General features: G+C 42.6%; 1 protein-coding gene across 15 annotated transcripts in view; it reads left to right on the top strand.

Moving 5' to 3' along the window:
* The window catches only part of LOC106744253 (forkhead box protein P1), a 288,763-nt gene extending 269,074 nt beyond the window's left edge, over nt 1-19,689 (top strand). For 4 of the 15 annotated variants that reach the window (XM_014618855.1, XM_014618851.1, XM_014618862.1 and 1 more), the window contains 13 exons: nt 1,179-1,428; nt 2,187-2,291; nt 2,420-2,594; nt 3,704-3,890; nt 5,297-5,597; nt 6,387-6,455; nt 7,207-7,251; nt 8,461-8,537; nt 9,093-9,194; nt 14,446-14,621; nt 18,183-18,258; nt 18,529-18,638; nt 19,264-19,689. In XM_014618855.1, the coding sequence (XP_014474341.1) occupies nt 1,179-1,428; nt 2,187-2,291; nt 2,420-2,594; nt 3,704-3,890; nt 5,297-5,597; nt 6,387-6,455; nt 7,207-7,251; nt 8,461-8,537; nt 9,093-9,194; nt 14,446-14,621; nt 18,183-18,258; nt 18,529-18,638; nt 19,264-19,513 (1,923 nt within the window). In that variant the 3' untranslated portion in view covers nt 19,514-19,689. The other 11 variants (XM_014618852.1, XM_014618853.1, XM_014618860.1 and 8 more) reach the window with 11 other exon arrangements.
* Nucleotides 19,690-19,695: the final 6 nt, after the last annotated feature.

Here is a 19,695-nt window from a genome sequence, read left to right as displayed (position 1 = left end):
CGCGCGGCAACAAATATTTTTCATGGCACAGCGTAGTTTATTGTAGCAGAAACCATTCTTCGACGAAGGACGAATTGCACGGGGCTCTCTGAGCTGGAGATGTGTGTGTGTGTGTGTGTGTGTGTATGTTTTATACGTTCCGCTTAATTACTCTTCCTTCGCTTTACATATCGCTGGCGAAACTTTTGCCTTTGGAAAACGCTATACCTACGGGAAATTCAGTTAGTAGGGGATAAATAAACACACGAAGCTGAAATAATATTTCAAACTACAAATTAATGTCTCGCAGGTGCGGGTGGATTGCTTAAAAAGTTCCCGAATAATATCAGGGTTTATAATTGCGGCAAAATAGCACGGAACAAATACGAGCCACAATGCGGAAAGTTCATACGTTTCGAATGAATATGGAAAGTCCCTATTAGCGCGGGTACGTGTTTGCCTTCATTAATCGCGTAGTTTTTGTTTATAGTAATATGATAAAGGGCGCGCGCGGGAGTTTGTTTTAAAATATCCTCGAGGCGTGCGAGAGAGAGACNGGGGGGGGGGGGGGTAGAACCGGAGGGTGAGGTAAGCAATTAAGCATCGCCATCAGCCGTTGTGTCTCGTTGTTTGTCTTCGAGGTACCCATCAACTGCCCTCTATCTTCTTGTGCCCCCTCGCTGCCGCGAATTATCTGCGCCCGTGATTTATTCATCATTCCAAGACGCGAGCGCCCTGCGCCTTCGTCCCTTTTTTCCGCTCCTTCTTATTTCGCCCAACTAATTTGGCAGCGGCGAAATATTTACTTCCCTTGACGTTTAATGATAAACCGCTGACGATGCTGTTTGATTCATAAAATTCATTAATTCGATCTCTCGCCCGCAATACAGACACTAATGGAAAGTTATTTTCTATATAAGAATTGTGCCGTAATCAGTAACGTTTCCTCGAGGTATTGATTTTCTCGGCGTGCGACGACCACGTCGTTTGTTACGCAAAACTGCCGGTTCGGTCGACTATTTATGCCACGTTAGCTACACACACAGGGTGTGTCCCATCTTAATTTAGGAATAGTGAAATATCTTGAAAGCGAAACAATTGACAAAAATATGCTCCAGACGAAAGTTGTGCGGGTTGTAAGACCTGAGAATCTGCTGATGCTCTGTATATTTGCAAGACGCCGCGCGCATTTGTTTCAGCATCAGCATCAGCTCGCGGAACTCAACAAGAAGCAACTGGAGCAGGCGATGCAGCAATTGCAGGAGCAGTTGCAGCTGAATTTATTTCAGCAGACGCACTTGCTGCAAACGGCGGACAAGAAGAAAGCGTCGGCGCCTCTCCAGCAATTGGCGATTCAGCAGCAGCAACTGATACAGCAACTGCAGATTACGCAGAGGCAGTATCTGCTGCAGCAAGGGCTGGGCCTCCAAGGCCACAATCCTTCTTCAGGTATATGCGCGATTTTAATCGGAGCGTTTGGTCGAGGAGATTCCGACACGTCACGGTAATCAAATAAATTTCATCGTGCGGCTATGAGGTGCAATTCTGCAATTCATGACTGCGATAAAGATACATGAAAAAAATGCGCCGAGTAAAAGAGGAACGCACGATACATTCGGAAGTGGAGGGAGCCGAATTCGTGTAATCTTGCACTTCCTGCATCAGTGTGTATCCTTCGTGCGAGAGGAAGCCGGCGATTTTATCGGCGCGATAAACGTTCACTCCCGATCACTTTCACAATGAGAGGATCGTGCGAACGCGCGTCACATTGAAATTTCTGCATTCTGTCACGGATACACCGCGCATTGTCGCAAAACGTAGGAATCCGCATAAACGTCAGAAAGCTAGTCACGTGTCACGGCACAACAAGCGTATATACTTACAGCTACGCGCGATGCAATGTAGCAGTCACGTGTGTAATCGGCGACACGTGCGCGAAGACGAATGCGAAGGTGAGTTGATATTGGAGGCATTCCTCTCGCTCGAACGAAAACAATCCTCTTCGACCTATTCTGTCACCTCTTGCTTCTCCTCCGTCTCGAACGTTCTCTTGACTGCACCGGGAGACGCGCCAGATATCATTGTGAATATCCTCATGCAAGCCGTGGAAAGAGAAGGGAATGAAAATATCAACGATCACCGTCTCCCTGCTCGATCACTCGTCAACCGGTGACGTTCTTCTTTTCTTTTCTGTAAATTTCAAACAGGTTTGCCACCGGGTGACAACCTACCAACGTGGAAGTCGGAACCGTCGGACACTCAGGAATCTCACCAGAACTCCAGCGTGCCCAAGTCCAACTCCGGATTGAATGGTAAAACGATAGTTTCACAATTACCTGGACAGTTGGTCTCGAGCTCGCTCGTTTCCGTACTCCCCGTTTCTCCCTTCTTATGTGTTTTACTTTTGCGAATGCGACGTTCGTTTGCCGAACTATCGCAGGCCTTCTGAATTCGATAGCTTCGAGCCGGCGGTCCGAGGTGAACGGCACAACGCCGCTGGACGAGAAGCCGCTGGACGCTTCCTGCAACGACAAGGTTCACCCCCTCTATGGCCATGGGGTATGCAAGTGGCCAGGCTGTGAAGTAATTTGTGAAGACTATCAAGCATTCCTTAAGTGAGTTTTTCAGTTCACTCTTCTCTCGTTTACGCTTCACCTCAATTGCCTTTATTCGTCCGAGAAACAAGAACAATAATAACGCAGCCGGGCGCGCTTACAAACGGCCACTTTAAGTCCAACTACTGTACACAGTAGGTGAAGTCCGCGTATTGCACTCATGTACTCCGACATAGTTTAGTACTTCACGGCCGAGAAACATGGATATGTCGGTTTGCCGCACCTATCTCAGTTTTTGCGCTTTTCCCTCCGAAACATTATCGCCGCATTAACGCGCATGTTCACGAAAGCCGGCCAGATCCTCGAAACATTTCAAACATCTTCAAGCACTCGTACTACTGCACAATTTGGATTTTTCGAATAAGTGGATAAATTCGCGAGAGAAGCTGAAGCGCTTCGGTGCGGGAAACGAGTATACAGGATCGAAGGTGCGGGACGAACAAAGCCGACAATTACGGTCGGATAAGGCGAAGAGAGTGTGGAAAAATCGCCCGCGTCAGCATATCTCATTGACATCAAGCGCTTTCATCCATCCGCTTTGAGCAACCGCAAGCCCGCCGTGGCTCCGGGGATCCTTCGTAATCACGTAGCTCGTCGGTGCAAACTTCCTCAAACAAGCCGTTACTTAAAAAAAAAAAAAGAAAAACGCTAATTACCTTTGTCTCATTAATATTCACGACATTCGACCGCATCGTTATGCCCCCTCAGTCTAATCCCTTTCTGCCCCCTCCACGCTCGTCCGCGTTCAAACTCCCTCGACCTTCCCGCATCTTCGTTCTTAACCGCCCCTCACCTGCGCCGCCCTCGTCGATACAGCCGTCCGTTCCGCCGACGAAGAAGGATTACGGAAATTCTTAAATACGGAATCTTGTTGGCGGTGTTGGCACCCCCATCCCCGTCCTTATCTACGACGCGGCGAAGCTTAATTTTCTCTGTCCCGCTGTCTCCTGAGGGGCTTCTCGTGGTTAGCGAATGGAAGTGTTACGTGCCGGGGACTTTTTTCTTTTTTTCTTTCATCGTCTCTCCGGCGCGCGGATTTTCTCCTTCCCCTCGCCCGGCTCTTGCCAGGATAATCGTGTAATCGGGAATTAATCCGTGAAATATTGCAGACACTTAAATACGGAGCACACGCTGGATGACCGATCGACGGCGCAAGCCAGAGTCCAAATGCAAGTGGTGTCGCAGCTAGAAATTCAGTTGCAGAAGGAACGGGACCGACTAGGCGCTATGATGCACCATCTGCACATGGCGAAACAAATGGCTTCGCCGGAACCACCAAAGTCATCCGAGTCATCGGTAAGTTAACCGTTTTGTATTTGTAATTTAAGCAATTGCTTTAGAAAACCACGAAATTTTTCCTATTATTCTATCAACTGTTCTTTATAATTTTTGACATCTAAATTATCCTATTGTGTGCGGAAAGAAGTTGAGTCGAATTTATCCGTCGGTGAACAAACCAAATGCATTTTGGTTGAAGCGAATAGAATTTCTTGTTGCAAACACCGAATTTGATTTACATAAACCGGAAATTCTATTTCCTTCCAGCAAAACACGTTTGGTTTGTACATTGTCGGGTAAATGCGGCCAAATTTTTACTTCATGCGAAAATTCAGCACTCAATTATTATTATATTATTATTATCGCAGTTTAAATTACAATCATGCCGTGAAGTTTGTATTCGAGGCGGAGAATGTTTTCGCAATTACAATGAATCGCACTTAAGAGTTCACCGAGTGCAATGAATACCGCGAAAGTCGAGTCCGGAAAAACGGTCCGACCGCGACGCGTAAACTTTCCCCGGTGCCGCGGCACCGCTTCCGAGAGATCGTAAAGCCGGATTTTCACGACAGACCGGGCCGTTGGAAGATTTTACGAGCTCTTCGCGGCCTGCTAACAACAACGCGAGTTTCAGTTTTAACGCGCCGGCGAGTCGAGTGCTAATTTATACATAAAGTTTGCATTAATAATTCATCGGGAGCGCGGTGATTTTATATCGCCTTAATTAAAACCCCTAACAAGTTGGGCAGTCGGAGAATACCAATATCGCATTAGCCCTCCGCCAGCGACGACTCGCTCGACGACCCGACGACGGCTTAATTATTTTAACGCGGCTGTGTGAGTGACTCCGTTACACGGGCTCTGCTCGTATAGTTCTCACGCGTCGTATAACCTGTGCGTCTCGCTGCGAGCTGCGTAATAAAATATTCATGTCGCATTGAGCATCACTTAAACGTGCTGATCGCAACTACCGTTGTTTGATGGCCGGCATCACACTCGACATATGAACAAAAATGAACCCGACCACTTCGTTCCTGCGTGAGAATAGTTCAATTTAAACATACAATTATTCTTTTTCACTCCGCTTATCTCCCCGCGGGTCTTCGGCGGAGGATCGCTTCTTTCTTATTATTGTTATTGTTCAAACTTCACTTAGGAGATCAGTACGCCCCTTCTGGTGCAATTCCCCCCCACTGTCGTCATCTTGGAAATCGCCACTCGGGGAAAAAGGGTTGGTTGAACTAACGTTTCCGATTCTTATGAATTAAATATAGATTTTTAAGAAGCATGAGCTCCGTTTCCTTCAACCCGAACGCGTTCGGTTAGTTCATTGCCACGTTAATTCGACCAATCCTTCTGCAGAAGCATCATTACTGGCCTCTTTCCGTTACGTTTTCCACGATCTCGTCTACTCTTTTTTTCAGACGGGCTCGAGTTTACCAAAGCTAAATTTTTCTACCGCGCTGATGAGTCAGCCACCACCTAACTTCGCGGTCTCTCAGGTGTCGCCGGTATCCATGTCCGCGCTGGTATCCGCGGTGAGGTCGCCCGCGGTCAGCGGTCAGTTACCCCCGTCGGCCGGCGGTGCACCGATGCCACCACTTCCGACCATACCGAACATGTCCGGTCTACCACCGATGCCTAATATGCCCGGCAGCATGCCGAGCATGGCAGGTCCGATCAGGCGACGCATTAGCGACAAGTCAGCTCTTTCCTTGGCAGGAGGTAAGGTTGTCTTTTATTCTTTAACCCCCTAGTGATCTCACCTGAACGGTGAATTTGGAGGTAGCGTCTTCAAGTAACTAGGTTCAATGAGGGTCAGAATGCGTTACCGAGATGAGTTTTGCTGCTAAACTTGATTCTTCAGACTTAACTCTTCCGTTTTGCCTGTTACAAGGAAAATGGTCGATCAAAGATCCTTTCACGCACGATACTACGGTACTGACGTTTCGTCAGAGTCGCTTGTACATTGACAATAAAGACTCGGGTTTGTCCAAGAAACGCAGTCGTGTGTCTCGAAATAATCAATTATTTCTTTAATTGAATTTCGCTGATTCAATGTTTTAGCAACACCGCGGAAAGGATATATATATAACGAACGAAATAAATAGAACTACGTAAAATTTTAACTACGCAACAGTTTTCGGTGATTCGGTGTTACATTGCCGGTGGAATTTTTTGATAATACTGATTAATGTGCAATTCGTCAGATATACATATGCATTATCTATGCGGATATGTTGCTCGTTGTTACATCGATTTTAATGGCATTAATTTACTTTTATTTAAACGGTTATTTACGTGGCGTAATTTACCGTGCTGTTCACATTTACACATTTCAGGCACTATTTACTCTAAATGGTTCTTGATTAAAATGTATTCGATGTAACCATTTTCCGAACGTATAACTTGATATTTGAGATGCATACAATGAGCTTGGAAGTGGATTAATATCGTCTCAAAGAAAGGTGAAACGAAAGAAATGACAATTCAGAAATTAAATACTATTCGTAGGACTGTATGACGAGGGCACTGTAAGGCGCAGAGTAGCCGTCGATAGATCTGGAATAGATATTAACGAAGGTAACGATAACACAAAATCATACTCGGAGTGATGCGCGAGTTTCGAAATGCCATCTTGAACAAATTTCATTCGCGAAGTATGATTATCGTTAAATTATTGATAAAGAAAGAGCCACTTTCTCGATTTATGGTCATACAAATGCGCGAGAAACGTATAAACGAATATATATCATTGCAATGGTATTTAACGAAGAAATAAAATTGTTGAACGTGAAATCGCGAAAAGTATTCTCAACGAGTTATAGGATGTGATATATTTTGATTAGACATCCCTTAACTTTGTTTTCGATTCATTTATTTAATAAGTTAATATTCTACGAATTATATATATATATATATATATATACATGTATTATGTACGTATAATTTTGGCATTTCGAGGTTCGTCACAAAATCATGTTCACTCTGACGAAATAAAAGAAAATACCGATCCTGTAGCAAGTGCTCTTTACGGTCCTCTCTTGGTCTCGTGCCTTTTCCTGTCGTAAATTGTACCACACGCACAAATTACTTATGGTAGCGATTATATCACGTGAGCGACAGTGTTCGACACCTTGTTGGCGGCGTAGGACGAGCATAGGTGTAGAGAGGGGATGCAGGGGAATTTATGCGATGAGAAAAGAAAAAGAAATGAAAGAGAACAGAACGAGATGAGAAGTAAATTCTCATATCCGCCAGCTCGAACCTCTTTCTTATCGATGCTTTTGTTGTTTCCTTATTTCTTGTGCTGCCCGCCCTCCCCACCGTGTAGGGCTGCCCTACATGCTGGAGCGTGCTGGCCTTGACGTCCAACAAGGTACTGTCAACCTTCTTTCCACGCTCCCTTTTGTGGCTTAGAGATTTTCTTGCGGAAGGGTGCACCTTTGCATGAACGCTGACCTCCTTTACCTCTTCACCCTTGCCTATCCGTGTAGTACCGCATTTTCCTGTGTTTACTCATCATTCCTGAGATAACCAAGACCGTCAGTGTTCCAAAATCCCGCGCGAATACTTGGGACTGGATCAATTGATTGACAACAGTTTTTATGGCTTTTCGTTTATATATTTTTGTTTTCTTTTGAGCGCGAAAGAGGCGATCTATGTGTTCGGTTTGAGTCATTTTCCTTTCGTGCGCTTTAAATATGCAAAGGATTATATTTTACGAAAGCAGAAATTAATTTGCAGTCGTCGATCTTCAGAGCGACTACGGAAAGGATGATAAAGAACTTCAATATTTGGATTGCCTCTTTCCACGATTATTTACAATTTTTTTCTTACGGAAGCATGCACATCCACAGGTATTTCTACAGTTTTAAAAACCGCCATCTCATTAAAAAATTTTTCTATTTCTAAATAATATACCAATATATATAATTTTAATTTTTAATTTAGTTGTTACTCGCTATATAAGATTCTAGAAACCGTTAGAAAGATATTACATTGTATTCAGAAAAACGTAATTTAATGAGAAATAAAGGAAGAAAGGAAAAATGTTGTACGGTATATATTACATTATAGGCAGGCAACCGCTTATATAGAGCGATAAAAGTAACAATAAAATAAAATGATGAAATTCTAAATAAGAGATAAAACCAGAAATACCACAGAATAGAGATAGACAATCCTAGATAGATAGCGAATTGCATATATCGATCTTGCTTCTTTTGCTTATGTTCGAGACGTATTTATAACTTCGAACAAACCAGAAAATAATAAAACCTAGCGTATTATAAAAATTAAAAAATAAATAGATTTAGTTTTTCTGAATACTGGAAGATATATCTTGCAATACATAATTCGGTTAACTCAGAAAGAATCTACTTTTAAAAATGATACTCCATAATATATTTTTGTATGATCGGTATATCGTCTGCTTGTTTGTTGTGGTTCCACTGTTCAGGCATATTTACGCAAAGAAATTATTGTAAAATTATCTATTATCGATAATCAAAATATCAGCTCTCATCGACCCACTCGTGGTTTTAGTAAGATATAGAATAAATGAGATTCATTGTGGCGGTTTCAGAAATTCAGCGAAATAGGGAATTCTACAAGAATGCAGACGTCAGACCTCCGTTCACTTACGCGTCCTTAATTCGGCAGGTGAGTGGCTAATATAATTGCCGAAGGATCCTTCGGATATTGCATATTTCCTCATTGCGAATTATTGTGGCGACTTTCTCTGGCAACATGTGTGAAATAGCTTTAGACACAACGTATTATCATATCATTACTGTATAATTTCTTGAATACGTCGAGAAGATTATAATTTCCGATTTATTTTCCGTATTATGTAAAATGCTATAATTTTATATTGTAATTCAATTCGACGATCTCTCTTGCGCGTTAAACATGAAATAAAAACTTGATATTACGCCTTGTAATTTTACCTAGACGCAATAAAATTTATTCCATCATTTATTAATTCGCGCGCGAGATTTATCATATTTTATCGGAGATTATGATATTCTTGAATTTCGCGGCATCGCGGTCTAATTTGAAAGACAAAGATTTTTTTCACACACGGAACGCTATTGCGTACATAAGAAATTCTTGTGTCTATAGTTCACTCCGATATCGTCCATTATGAAATTTCACAGGTCATCATGAATAGTACAAGTCGATGTAATGTGCCACTCTATGTTACTCTTTTCATAGTCCATCATCGAATCTCCCGAGAAGCAGCTGACGCTCAATGAAATTTACAACTGGTTCCAAAACACATTCTGCTATTTCCGGCGCAACGCAGCAACGTGGAAGGTATATCTTATAAATTCAGTAGCATAACCACACAATCTCGTCGCGAAACAAAAGGAAAAGTTTTAATACTAAACAGATAAATATCAATTTCGACAAATTGAAGAAATCGAATCGATTTTGCCGCGGACTTTTGATTTGATTACTTTACAGAGCTTTTACAGAGTTATTCGTTTATACGTTAATTTTTCCGATTATTTTATCGCACAAAAATCAAAATATATTTTAAACGCTCTTTGATGCAAAAGTTACGGCAAAGTGGAAATAACTCCACTTTAAATGGACCAACCTAATGTGAATCGACGTGTGCAACGGGAGTTATAAGGATAAAGTGACTGATCACGCAATTTGCATTTACGAGAGGATTAAGCCGAATACGCTTAACTAGAAAGGATGAGCTTTCGAGAATCTCGGATAATTATATGTATTGATTTGAATTAACAGGCTAAGTGACGTGCCCGGCAGGCCAGCTGGTAATGATAGTTGTATTGCTTTCTCGATTAGGGGGGAGAACTGGTAACACGTGGAATATGACGTATTATTACGAGTCATTTGTGAGCCATCTCTCATTATATTCTTCTCTGTTTTGCTTCGTTCACACAGGATCACTTAATAAGATCGGATGCCAACAATCGGTCGAAAAATAACACCTATTTATACGGTTACTCCAATAGCGAACTAATGATCGAAATCAACAGTAGATCGAATTTTCCATCGAATAGTTCTTACGGGCGATTGCTTTGTCCGCTAACATTAGAAGGAGAATTCGCGCGTTTCTTGTCGAAAAAATCAATTCCGTAGACAATATTGTTTCACGATATTTCTAACATCTCCACGCGTCACTACATTCATCGACGCGGGAAGAATTACGGATCGGACGATCGGGAACGCATCGTCATTTATTTAGTCAGAAATAAATCGACCGGACAGCAATTGCCGATTAAACGGCTGACGGATCGTTACCAAAATTAACACACTCCACATCACCGTACGGGTATCTGAAAACAACGAATATAACGTGCCGATGGTTCATGATCGATTTGTAAGCCGACGTGACAATCCGCTTGTTGGCAAGAGTGTTTGCGCGCGTGCGTTTTTGCGTGTGTGCGAGTGTGCGTGAAAGTAATTGACGTTTGCCATGACGCTTCGCCTCGCATGGTTATGTGTACATGAAAACATAAGAACGCAAACAGGTTTGCCAGGCAGCGAGCAGGAGCGGCAGCGGGCCAAGGAGAGAGGAGAAAGAGAGAGAGAGAGAGAGGGGCAGAGAGGCCAGCGACGCGCTCGTCAGCGATGAACAGCGGCCGGCTATGCGTCAGCAAGCGGTCGCATCACGCGGCCCCGTCGAATTTTATTCGGCCCTGCGGCATGAATATAATTGTTGTCGTTGCCCCTAGACTTTTAGATGACTAGCTGTGCATTAACGATAAAGGAATGCCACAAACCGTGTCTCTTTCGATTAATCATTTTGGTTCGTTATTGTGTTCTCCCGCGGCCTTCGACATCTCGCGATCTCTTAATTGCCGGTTTCCTTCTGTGCTAACAGAGATATCACCGTCATCATCGTCAACATAATCGTCGTCACGATTTCGTCAGCGGACGTCTCACGTTTTGATTGTTGTCAATTATATCAGTTGATTAGACCTCCTCTAATTATTCTTATTTTTTTGTGTATGTCACACGCGATGCGAATCTTCCGATTTCTGTATATCGGCTGCCACCTGAAACACACACTTTCTTGGCCTCTTCTCAAGTAATGAGATTAGTGGCGCTGCTTGGGTAATTGCATTCATAGATAGATTAAATGAGACGCAATACGGTCGCACTTCAATAGTGATTTGCGCTGCTTACTTGACTATTCACTTATTTATATCCGTTCGCATTATCGCATTGATTTGCTTAGCGCCTCTCTGAAATTCTATTTTATATTTGCCCCGACGAGCAGCTTTCGCAAAAAATACTACGGAAGGTGTTTATTGAGTTGCGTAATTTATTTTTGAAGAGAGAGAGCCACGCAATGCCGTGCTAAAAGAGAAGCAAAATTGACGCAGCAACATTCATAAGTTCGCGAGGCAAACTTGAGTTTAAGGTGGCAGCTTCGCTTACATTCTTCAAGGGTGATGAGTAGCCATTGCATCCATCTTTGAATTATGAAGGCATAATGACGCACGGTTAGCAAAGCAGCAAGTGTGGATGAACGTCAAATTAATCTTTACATTCCAGATTGAAAATGGAACAGCTATTCTCGTGTGACTTGTGTCATACAACATAAATAGAGAAACATCTCTCTTATACAGAAAATAAAGACTACAGCCACTACATATTCTTCCAAAAATATCTGTTTTCGTACACGTTGCGTTGTTTCTTTTGTACACACGGTAGAAGACATTTTTGCAATTTTGTTGTACATATTTTTTCGCGCAGTTTTAAAGATGGTTGACATGAGCTCTTACGAGTAGCGTTGTGACAGGTCATTCTAAACTAAGTTAATAACCGCTGTATGAAAGGAAGATGGGGCGTAAAATAACGCAATACAAAATCTCCAAGTTGCAGATCGAGGCTATGATCACGCAAAAGTTTCAATCTAGTCGCGTTTGCAACGAATATGTTACAACTTGCGTTCGAGTGAAATTACATCGTTCCTGTTACAATACTAAATATGTATTTATACATAATATTCCAACAGTATGCAGTCTGTATATACATACCTTTTAATACAACATGGAACATAATTGAAAGATCGATTCGATCAGTCTGCCGTCACGTTCTCACGGAATGTATTTTGTAACCTCGCGACCATTTGCAACGCTGCTCAGGCACCCCGACAAATCATACGGCACACGCACAATATCGCACGTCTCACTTAGCGACATTCCACTTTAAGTTTTGGTCTCACGATCATCATCCATCCTTGCCTCATCAGCGTGACCGGTCATCGTCACCCGATGTCGAGGACTCTCTTACTGCCTGCGCAACACAAAGCTCTACACACACACACACACACACACACATACACATGTGCCATCGACAACCGTGATCCTTCTTCCCCCTTCGACCNCCCCCTTCGCCCCCCCCCCCCCCCTTCGACTACCGGGGCCGTGATTGAGTTGGCTTCGTTCGTTTTTTGCGTTGCTTATTTAGTCTGTGTATTATTTTGTATAGAACGCAGTGCGACACAACCTGTCTCTCCACAAATGTTTCATGCGAGTCGAAAACGTGAAAGGGGCCGTATGGACGGTGGACGAAGTGGAGTTTTACAAGAGACGCCCACAGCGCGCTTGCAGCACGACCGGGTACGTTGCCCCTCCCCAGCCCACCGATCAGAAAAATAACTACAACTCGCGCTTTTTACTCTCTTTATTCTCTTCGTCTCTTTCTCTCACTATTTCTCTCTATCTCTTTCTCTCACACCAATATCTCTCACCACTTCCGGAAGACCAACGGACTGAAGCCCATGAAATTCCCCTTCTCCTACTTTTTCCCCGAACATACCGGGGGGGACGCACTTTCTGGATCACAAATTTCCCTACGATCTCACCGTCTACCCCCACAATCTTCCTTTTACATATCTATATTTCTCTTTCTCTGTCTTTTTACATATATATTTATATTATATATATACTCACTTATATATATTCTCCGCTTTTACTCTTATTATCATATTCATAGTCGTACCGCTGACCTTCCCCTACCCCCAAGCCCCATATACGTATACTGCCAATTTTCTACAATTTTATATCAATATATGACTTTTTACATACCTTTTACATTTCTACATCGATATTTATATATATTTATATAACACATGTTTATATATATATATACATTAAGAGTATTTATATAATATTCTATATTTTATACGTATATACATAGCTCTTTTTACATATTTGTGTATTTTTAATATATATATATATCTGTTTTACATCTATATTATATATATATATACTTATATATGCGACCTAAAAAGGCAAACGCACGTATCAGTGCGTTTACGGCCTTCGTATGTATGTATACGCACATACACGCACGCTCTCCTGTGCATTCTCTCTCTCTTTTTTTTTTTTTTAATCATACGATGTACTCTTGATCGCCTTCACGATATCTACGTCGTGCTCCCTGTTTTACATCTCTCTTCATAGTACTGTACCTGTTTGTACTTGATACGTGCGCATTCATACGTATAGATCTGTGTGTGTATAAACCTCTTTATACACCTAAACGCCATAACAACTTTTACTGTACGTCGCTTGTGTCGTCTGTCTGTACGTTTGTCTGCTAACTTGCAGTTTCTCGAGAGACGTGTAATTGACCTTTCAGTAATTGTTCATTCAGTCGGGAGTCACAAGTTCGATCCGCATTTGGATTCTCTCTTTTGTAAGACGTACTTTTCCAATTCCAAAGCCCACGCTAATGTCGATCAATGCTCGAGAAACTACCGTCAACACTGTGTTTGAACCCGCGTGTGTGTGAACATCTTACTTGCCCGTCGTCGTGTGATGGTAGTCGGCAGTCTGGTGGGTGCGTGGATGTGCGTGAGAGTGCGTCGCCGATGAAAGAGCCGCAACAGATGAATGGAAGAGCAAAAGAAAAAAAAAAAAGAGATAGAAAGAGAGTTTAGAAATGCTAATCTCGCTCGGAGATGGGAATCCGTAGTACTACTCGTGTGTGCTTTCATAACGAGCATGTCAGCTTTGCAGCGACTAACCCGATCGAGAACGGCGAGGCCAAGTATCTGGCTCAAGTCTAGTCTCGAAAACCCGGAAGCCGGAAGCGGAATTACCCGGAACAGAGTGTGAACCGCAATGTTGCACTTTGTCAGGTAGAGGTTTGAGAGGAGCCGCCTTTACTACGTTATTACTACGTCTCTGTTTTATTTTCTTTGATTTTTATCCGCCCCTCCCCCCCTCTTTGCGAGTCTGTGCTGCTGTTTGTTCTCTCTAAAAGTCGACCGTTTCGAGATCATGCCGAGATCACTCGAGTATTGTCCCGGCTACGAGACAGAGAGAGAGCGGTGGAGCCGTCGGCAAGACGCGCCAGCGATATTTGGTGCGTCTGGGTCTCACGTAAACGCGACTGCGCGCGCTTACGTAATCAGGCCCCTGCTGTTGTGCGGGCCGAGCGCAAAAAGAAACAAAGAAAGAACACGAAAGAACGAAAAGAAAAGCGAAACTGCGCGAACAACTACGAAACAAGAAACCTTGTCTTTTTTACTCTCTTTTTCTCTATTTCTTGGTGGTCTTGTCTGTGTATACAGAACGCGATCCGCACCAATCTATCATTGCACAAGTGTTTTGTGCGCTATGAGGACGACTTCGGGTCATTCTGGATGGTGGACGACGCCGAGTTCGTAAAGCGGCGGCATCTGTCCCGCGGCCGCCCCAGGAAATATGACCCAACCCCATCACCCACTCCACCCCACCTCTCCGCACAGTAAGCACTATCACTTTTTAGAATTCTGCTGGCTGGCTGGCGCGACGTTCTGACCTTACCGCGGTACTTTTTTATAAACGCGGCGACCGGGACGTTTTCGCTTGGTCGTTGTCTACAAATTGAACCACTAAATGAGCTATCCGACCTGCTGCCTCTGGAAGAGACTGTGTGCGTGCTCGGCGCGAAATACGGTGCGTTTGCAGCTGTTACTACGATCTTACGACGCGGAGTATCGCGTCAAACTCTTCGAAAGGGCGAATTTCTTTCATTACATTCCATCGTTGTTCCATCGAACGGTATAACTCTCATTTTAGATCTTGGTTGACTAAATGAAAAGATTCCAGCGATATCAGAGCGAAACGTGGACTTACGTAAATATAACAAATAATGCTTTCGGGGGAATTTACAGGTTTCAAATAAAATATTTCATTGTTTTGATATTTTATTCGCTTTATATACCACACTTGATTTCATAAAAATATAAGAGTACATTTTAATTTAATATAATGCTACAATTTTACACGTATACTTGGATCACAGCACTCTTGTGTGCCATACTTTAAATATATTTATTTCAGCATTATGTATTATGATATATTAACAGCTGCAACACTGATGCGATAGATTAAAATTATTGTTATCTAAATTAATTATATTTTACATAATCAGCTGTAAAACATTAATGAAATAATGTCCCTCTCTCTGCGTAGTAAAAATTTCTTCCAATTCTAAACAATTGCAGTTCAGAGATATATATGTTATACCAGGGCAACAGGAAATAGCTCTATGCAGTTTATCCAATACCCCTAGAAATGATTTCCGCATCATGCCTGCCTCAAGCGCCTTTAAAGTCCGATTCCTTAAAAAAAAAACTGGACAGTAGCACCACTCCACTACTTTGCTCGTTTATTTGACAGAAGTGTGCAACGTTGTTTGATTTTTTAATCGTACGTTACTTTTTCATTATTTAGGTAATTGTATGGATGCGAGAAACATACATAGTACAGTTAATTATTTCACAAACGACCGAATATACATATAAAAGAGAATTAAAAGAAAATTTCCAACGGTTTCTTTTCTTCTTGTTTCTGACTACCGTTGCATTTTCTAAAGAATTTGCATTTAATTAATTTATTCAATCGCAGCATGAAACATCGAAAATTTAAATACCAATTACTTGTAAGATTAAGACTTCTCACAAACATAGCTGAAATAAAAAAAATCACTCCATGGTTTAGTCTTACTCAAATTCATTTTTTTTTCGTTCGCTAACTCAGAATTCGAGAGTGCGAGTCGGTCAGAGTCCATCATCAGAGAAAACGTGCGCGATAGTTCCACGTAGAAATATCCTATATTCCGAGAGAAAATCTTGCACACTTTTGCGAATGACGTCCAAGGCAGAGTCAATAGGAAATCCCCGTATACGTTACTAGAACTGTAGCCCGAGGCTATTGCACCCCGTGATAGTTTGAAAATCCTGCACGGTCCTGCAACACCCCAACAACAGGACGATTGGTCAGAGCTGCAGGATCCCTAACATGTTTAGTGACTGCTCGCATGAACCTTGGTCCTTAACAGTCGTTCCTCGATTAAGGCCCATAAACTGTCCCACCACTGAAAACACTGCTTATAAATGTATGGTGCTTAATGTAATGCCGTTCGTAGTGTCTCGTATGAAAGTGGGGTGTTTGTGCGGGCAAGCGTTCTTTTGTGTTGAAGTTTTGCTTCCGTTTCCGTCTTCGTTCCGCTCCTCCGTAATAGCAGACGTTACTTTGCCATTCTTTTGAGCATCGAATCGCCAAACGAATGACGTTGATAGACGTTTATACTGCGTTTTGTGTTCGCTGTTTTTTTTCGTTGGATCCCCCTACAGAGTGACGTGATAGCGTATCGTCCTAGGGAAGTTCCGTTTCTTCAATTTTTATCGAATGCGGTCTTTTTCCTTTGCAGTCTGTGCGATTCTCTACTAATGTGCTGTACCAAAGTAATGTAATTAGACGCCTCTGTTGGAAAATTGGATTCTCGAAGATTCTACAACTTTATAATTTAACTTCATGATTTCACATTAGTTATTCATTAACGAACTTCTTCAGTAATCTTCGTTAATTCTTTGGAATTTGTGACTTTCTGCGTCAGAACAATGTTCCTCTGAGATTCGAAGCATTTGAAAATCGAACGCCTTGGATAAATAGAGTTGAGAATCGCAAAAGTATCTTATATCACTGCTTCCGCAATGAGCGAATGGTTCTTGGGTTGAGTGAATATGTACGTCAGGGCTACTCGCGCATGTGTAAATTGTGTATACTGTGTGCTACAACTGTAACCTCGGGTGGAATTCTTCGATCATCATCGCGCATCATCTTGTATCAGGTACCACATGGATTCAGTATAATCTCAATAATGTTTAATAGTAATAATTTTAGAAATTTCTACTATTCGATTTTAACACCTTTTAAACTTTTATCTACTTTTTACTCAATCTCTCTCTCTCTCTCTTCGACTTCTTTCTTCTCTTCTCCTACTCTTTCACTCTCTTTCTGTCTCTTTCTCTCTCTTTCTCTTCCTCTATCACCCTTTCTCTCTTCTATCTCTATCTTCTTCACGTTATCTCTTCTCTATTTTTCTCTTTATGCAGCGCTCCTTGTTGCTTGATAAACGACCACAGGAAATCTTTTCTCTCATCTTTTTCTTTGCATGCACCTTGAAATCTCTTGCAACAAGATGTCCGACAATGTACACTAATAAGACTGGATATATTTATCACTATTCAGTGGTAATTGCTTATGAAAAATTACGAAAAGTGTACTCTTCGCAAATCGCTAGAAAAACAGGACATCTGGTCGATCCCCGTTTAATATACTGCTCAAGTACTTACTTATGTAAATCGCAAGGTAATCCGTGAAAGGTAAGCCCAGGTAATCTGATGGCCGTTTATAAGCAACACATTTGTTTCGAAGCTGTGCTACATTAAAAATAAAGAGAAAGAAAAATCGAGTCGATATATATATATATATATGATCTTTTATTTACAAAGTTTTGAAACGGGAGCGCTTTTTTTAACACTTTTTCTCTAACTTTTAACTAATCTCACTCAATCACCGATGAAACGAGTGCGGTGGGCAAACGATACGAAGCAGTGTAAGTAGGTAAGGGTTTTCGAACTCTTTTTTCCACTCTTTTTAATCTTTTTTCGATATATTTAAATGTATACATTTTTCATATTTTTATAATTCTCTTTGTCTCTCTTCTCTCTCCACTGTACACCTCTTTCTCGTTCTCTCTTTCTCTGTCTATTCTCTATCTCTCTTTCTCTCTCTCTCTCTCTATCTTTCTCTTTTCCCTTTTTATCTTTATACGTCTACATAATTACGACTCGAGTACACGCACAGACACATAAACACCATGTATATCCCTACTTCTATACTTCCCCTTCTTTCTCAGATTCGTCCCAACATCGACACAATTAACGGAAACTCATATACACGCGTTTTGTTTCAGGAAATACATGCTCGTGGCCGAATTTCGAATATCATTAATGCACTTTTCTCTGTCAATATCTAGGGGTGTCCCGTCGAAGAGTCCGACGCTAACGCACAGTCCTACTATGTACGGTGACGCGTTGAATGCCAACCTGCAGGTAACTATTAACAACTAATCTCTAAAGTACAGAAGTTCATGAGAAGTATCGCGATTCCTCCTCGTATCGTCAGTTTTTTTTTTTAGATTAGCAAACGACTATATCAACTAGAAGTAAAGTTACATACAGTTGTGTCAACAGCTCATGACGCGAATGATAATTTTACTTAATGTTTTTCTCCTCCTATTACGACATATGAAAGCTAAGTTATTAATATTTCGTTACTGCATGACGTAATCAACGATAACTAACCATCTAATGCAATTTGAGTATTTCCAGGCACTCGGGGAGTCTAACATGGGATTTTTGAACAATCCGATGTGCACGTCGACAGCGACGAGTCCCGATAAGGAGCATGTGTTACCTCATAATGACTTAATGTAAGTGGCATTTGCGCGGTAGGATCCGCACGATAACTCTTGCGTTAGACACGTATACACCCATGAAACTCTCATGTGCAAACTCTCGAAGCATTATCTCATCTTTCGCAACGATATTGCCGATCTGTCGAATTCAAGACACTATTCTCTCTTATTTTACTCGCCTCAGTTCCGGCATCGTTGAAAAGTATAACGTTTCTCGAGGCGGCCTTCGCGGTTTTAGCGCGAAATTACGAAATATTCTGCAAAAACAACAATGTCGTACCGTCCGTTGCTCGGCATCGCGTCGGGATTTATTTTTCTCGCGTGCCCGCACGTACGGTTTACGCGACTACCCACTCCCCGGGCGTTCGTTCCGCGCGCGATACGTGAAAAAAACCGTGCCGCTCTTTCGCGAAACACAAACTATCCGTCGCAGCTTGACAAACCGCTTGAAACCGCGCCGCGAAATAATCCCCGGGGAAAGTGAAATCGTTATTCTCCCGTCGGCGGCGTGTCGCTAAAAAAAATACCGCCGCCGCGCTCTATGAAACATATCCCGGCGTAGAACGAGGGCACGCGCTCGCAGCAAGTTTTCCACTGAGCGTACACAACACGTTTCGCGCGTGTCGTCTCGATTCAACAGGTCGCCGCTGGATGAACCGGCCGTGCACATAAAGCAAGAGAGCCAGAGTCCGGAAGGAGGGAAGCACGCGAGATTAATAAAGCGCGAGATGCCGGACGGTCCTTTGGAGCAGGAGACGGAGGAGGATCAGGCGGACGATAGGGAGTACTCGGAGAGCCACGGCCACGACTCCGGCCAGGACGAGGACATTGCGGAGGATCTGTCGATGGCGCCCGACATAATGATCCCGGAGGATCAGGTCGAGGCGTAGTACCGCTCTGCGACCGACCCTTGAAAGCGAAGATGTATACAAGGTGAACGACGTTCACACGCGAAGAGAGGAGCCCTCTACTACGATGGACCGGAGAGGAAGTAGAGGAAGTCTCAGAACGAAGAGGACGACGAAGGCCCTCAGGACCACCCACCCCCTCCACTCCTCCTTCGTACGAACCC

The sequence above is a fragment of the Dinoponera quadriceps genome, unplaced genomic scaffold (assembly GCF_001313825.1).
Source record: "Dinoponera quadriceps isolate SergipeBrazil2010 unplaced genomic scaffold, ASM131382v1 scaffold707, whole genome shotgun sequence".
NCBI classification, from domain to species: Eukaryota; Metazoa; Arthropoda; class Insecta; order Hymenoptera; family Formicidae; genus Dinoponera; species Dinoponera quadriceps.
This window is presented reverse-complemented; position numbering and strand designations above follow the sequence as displayed.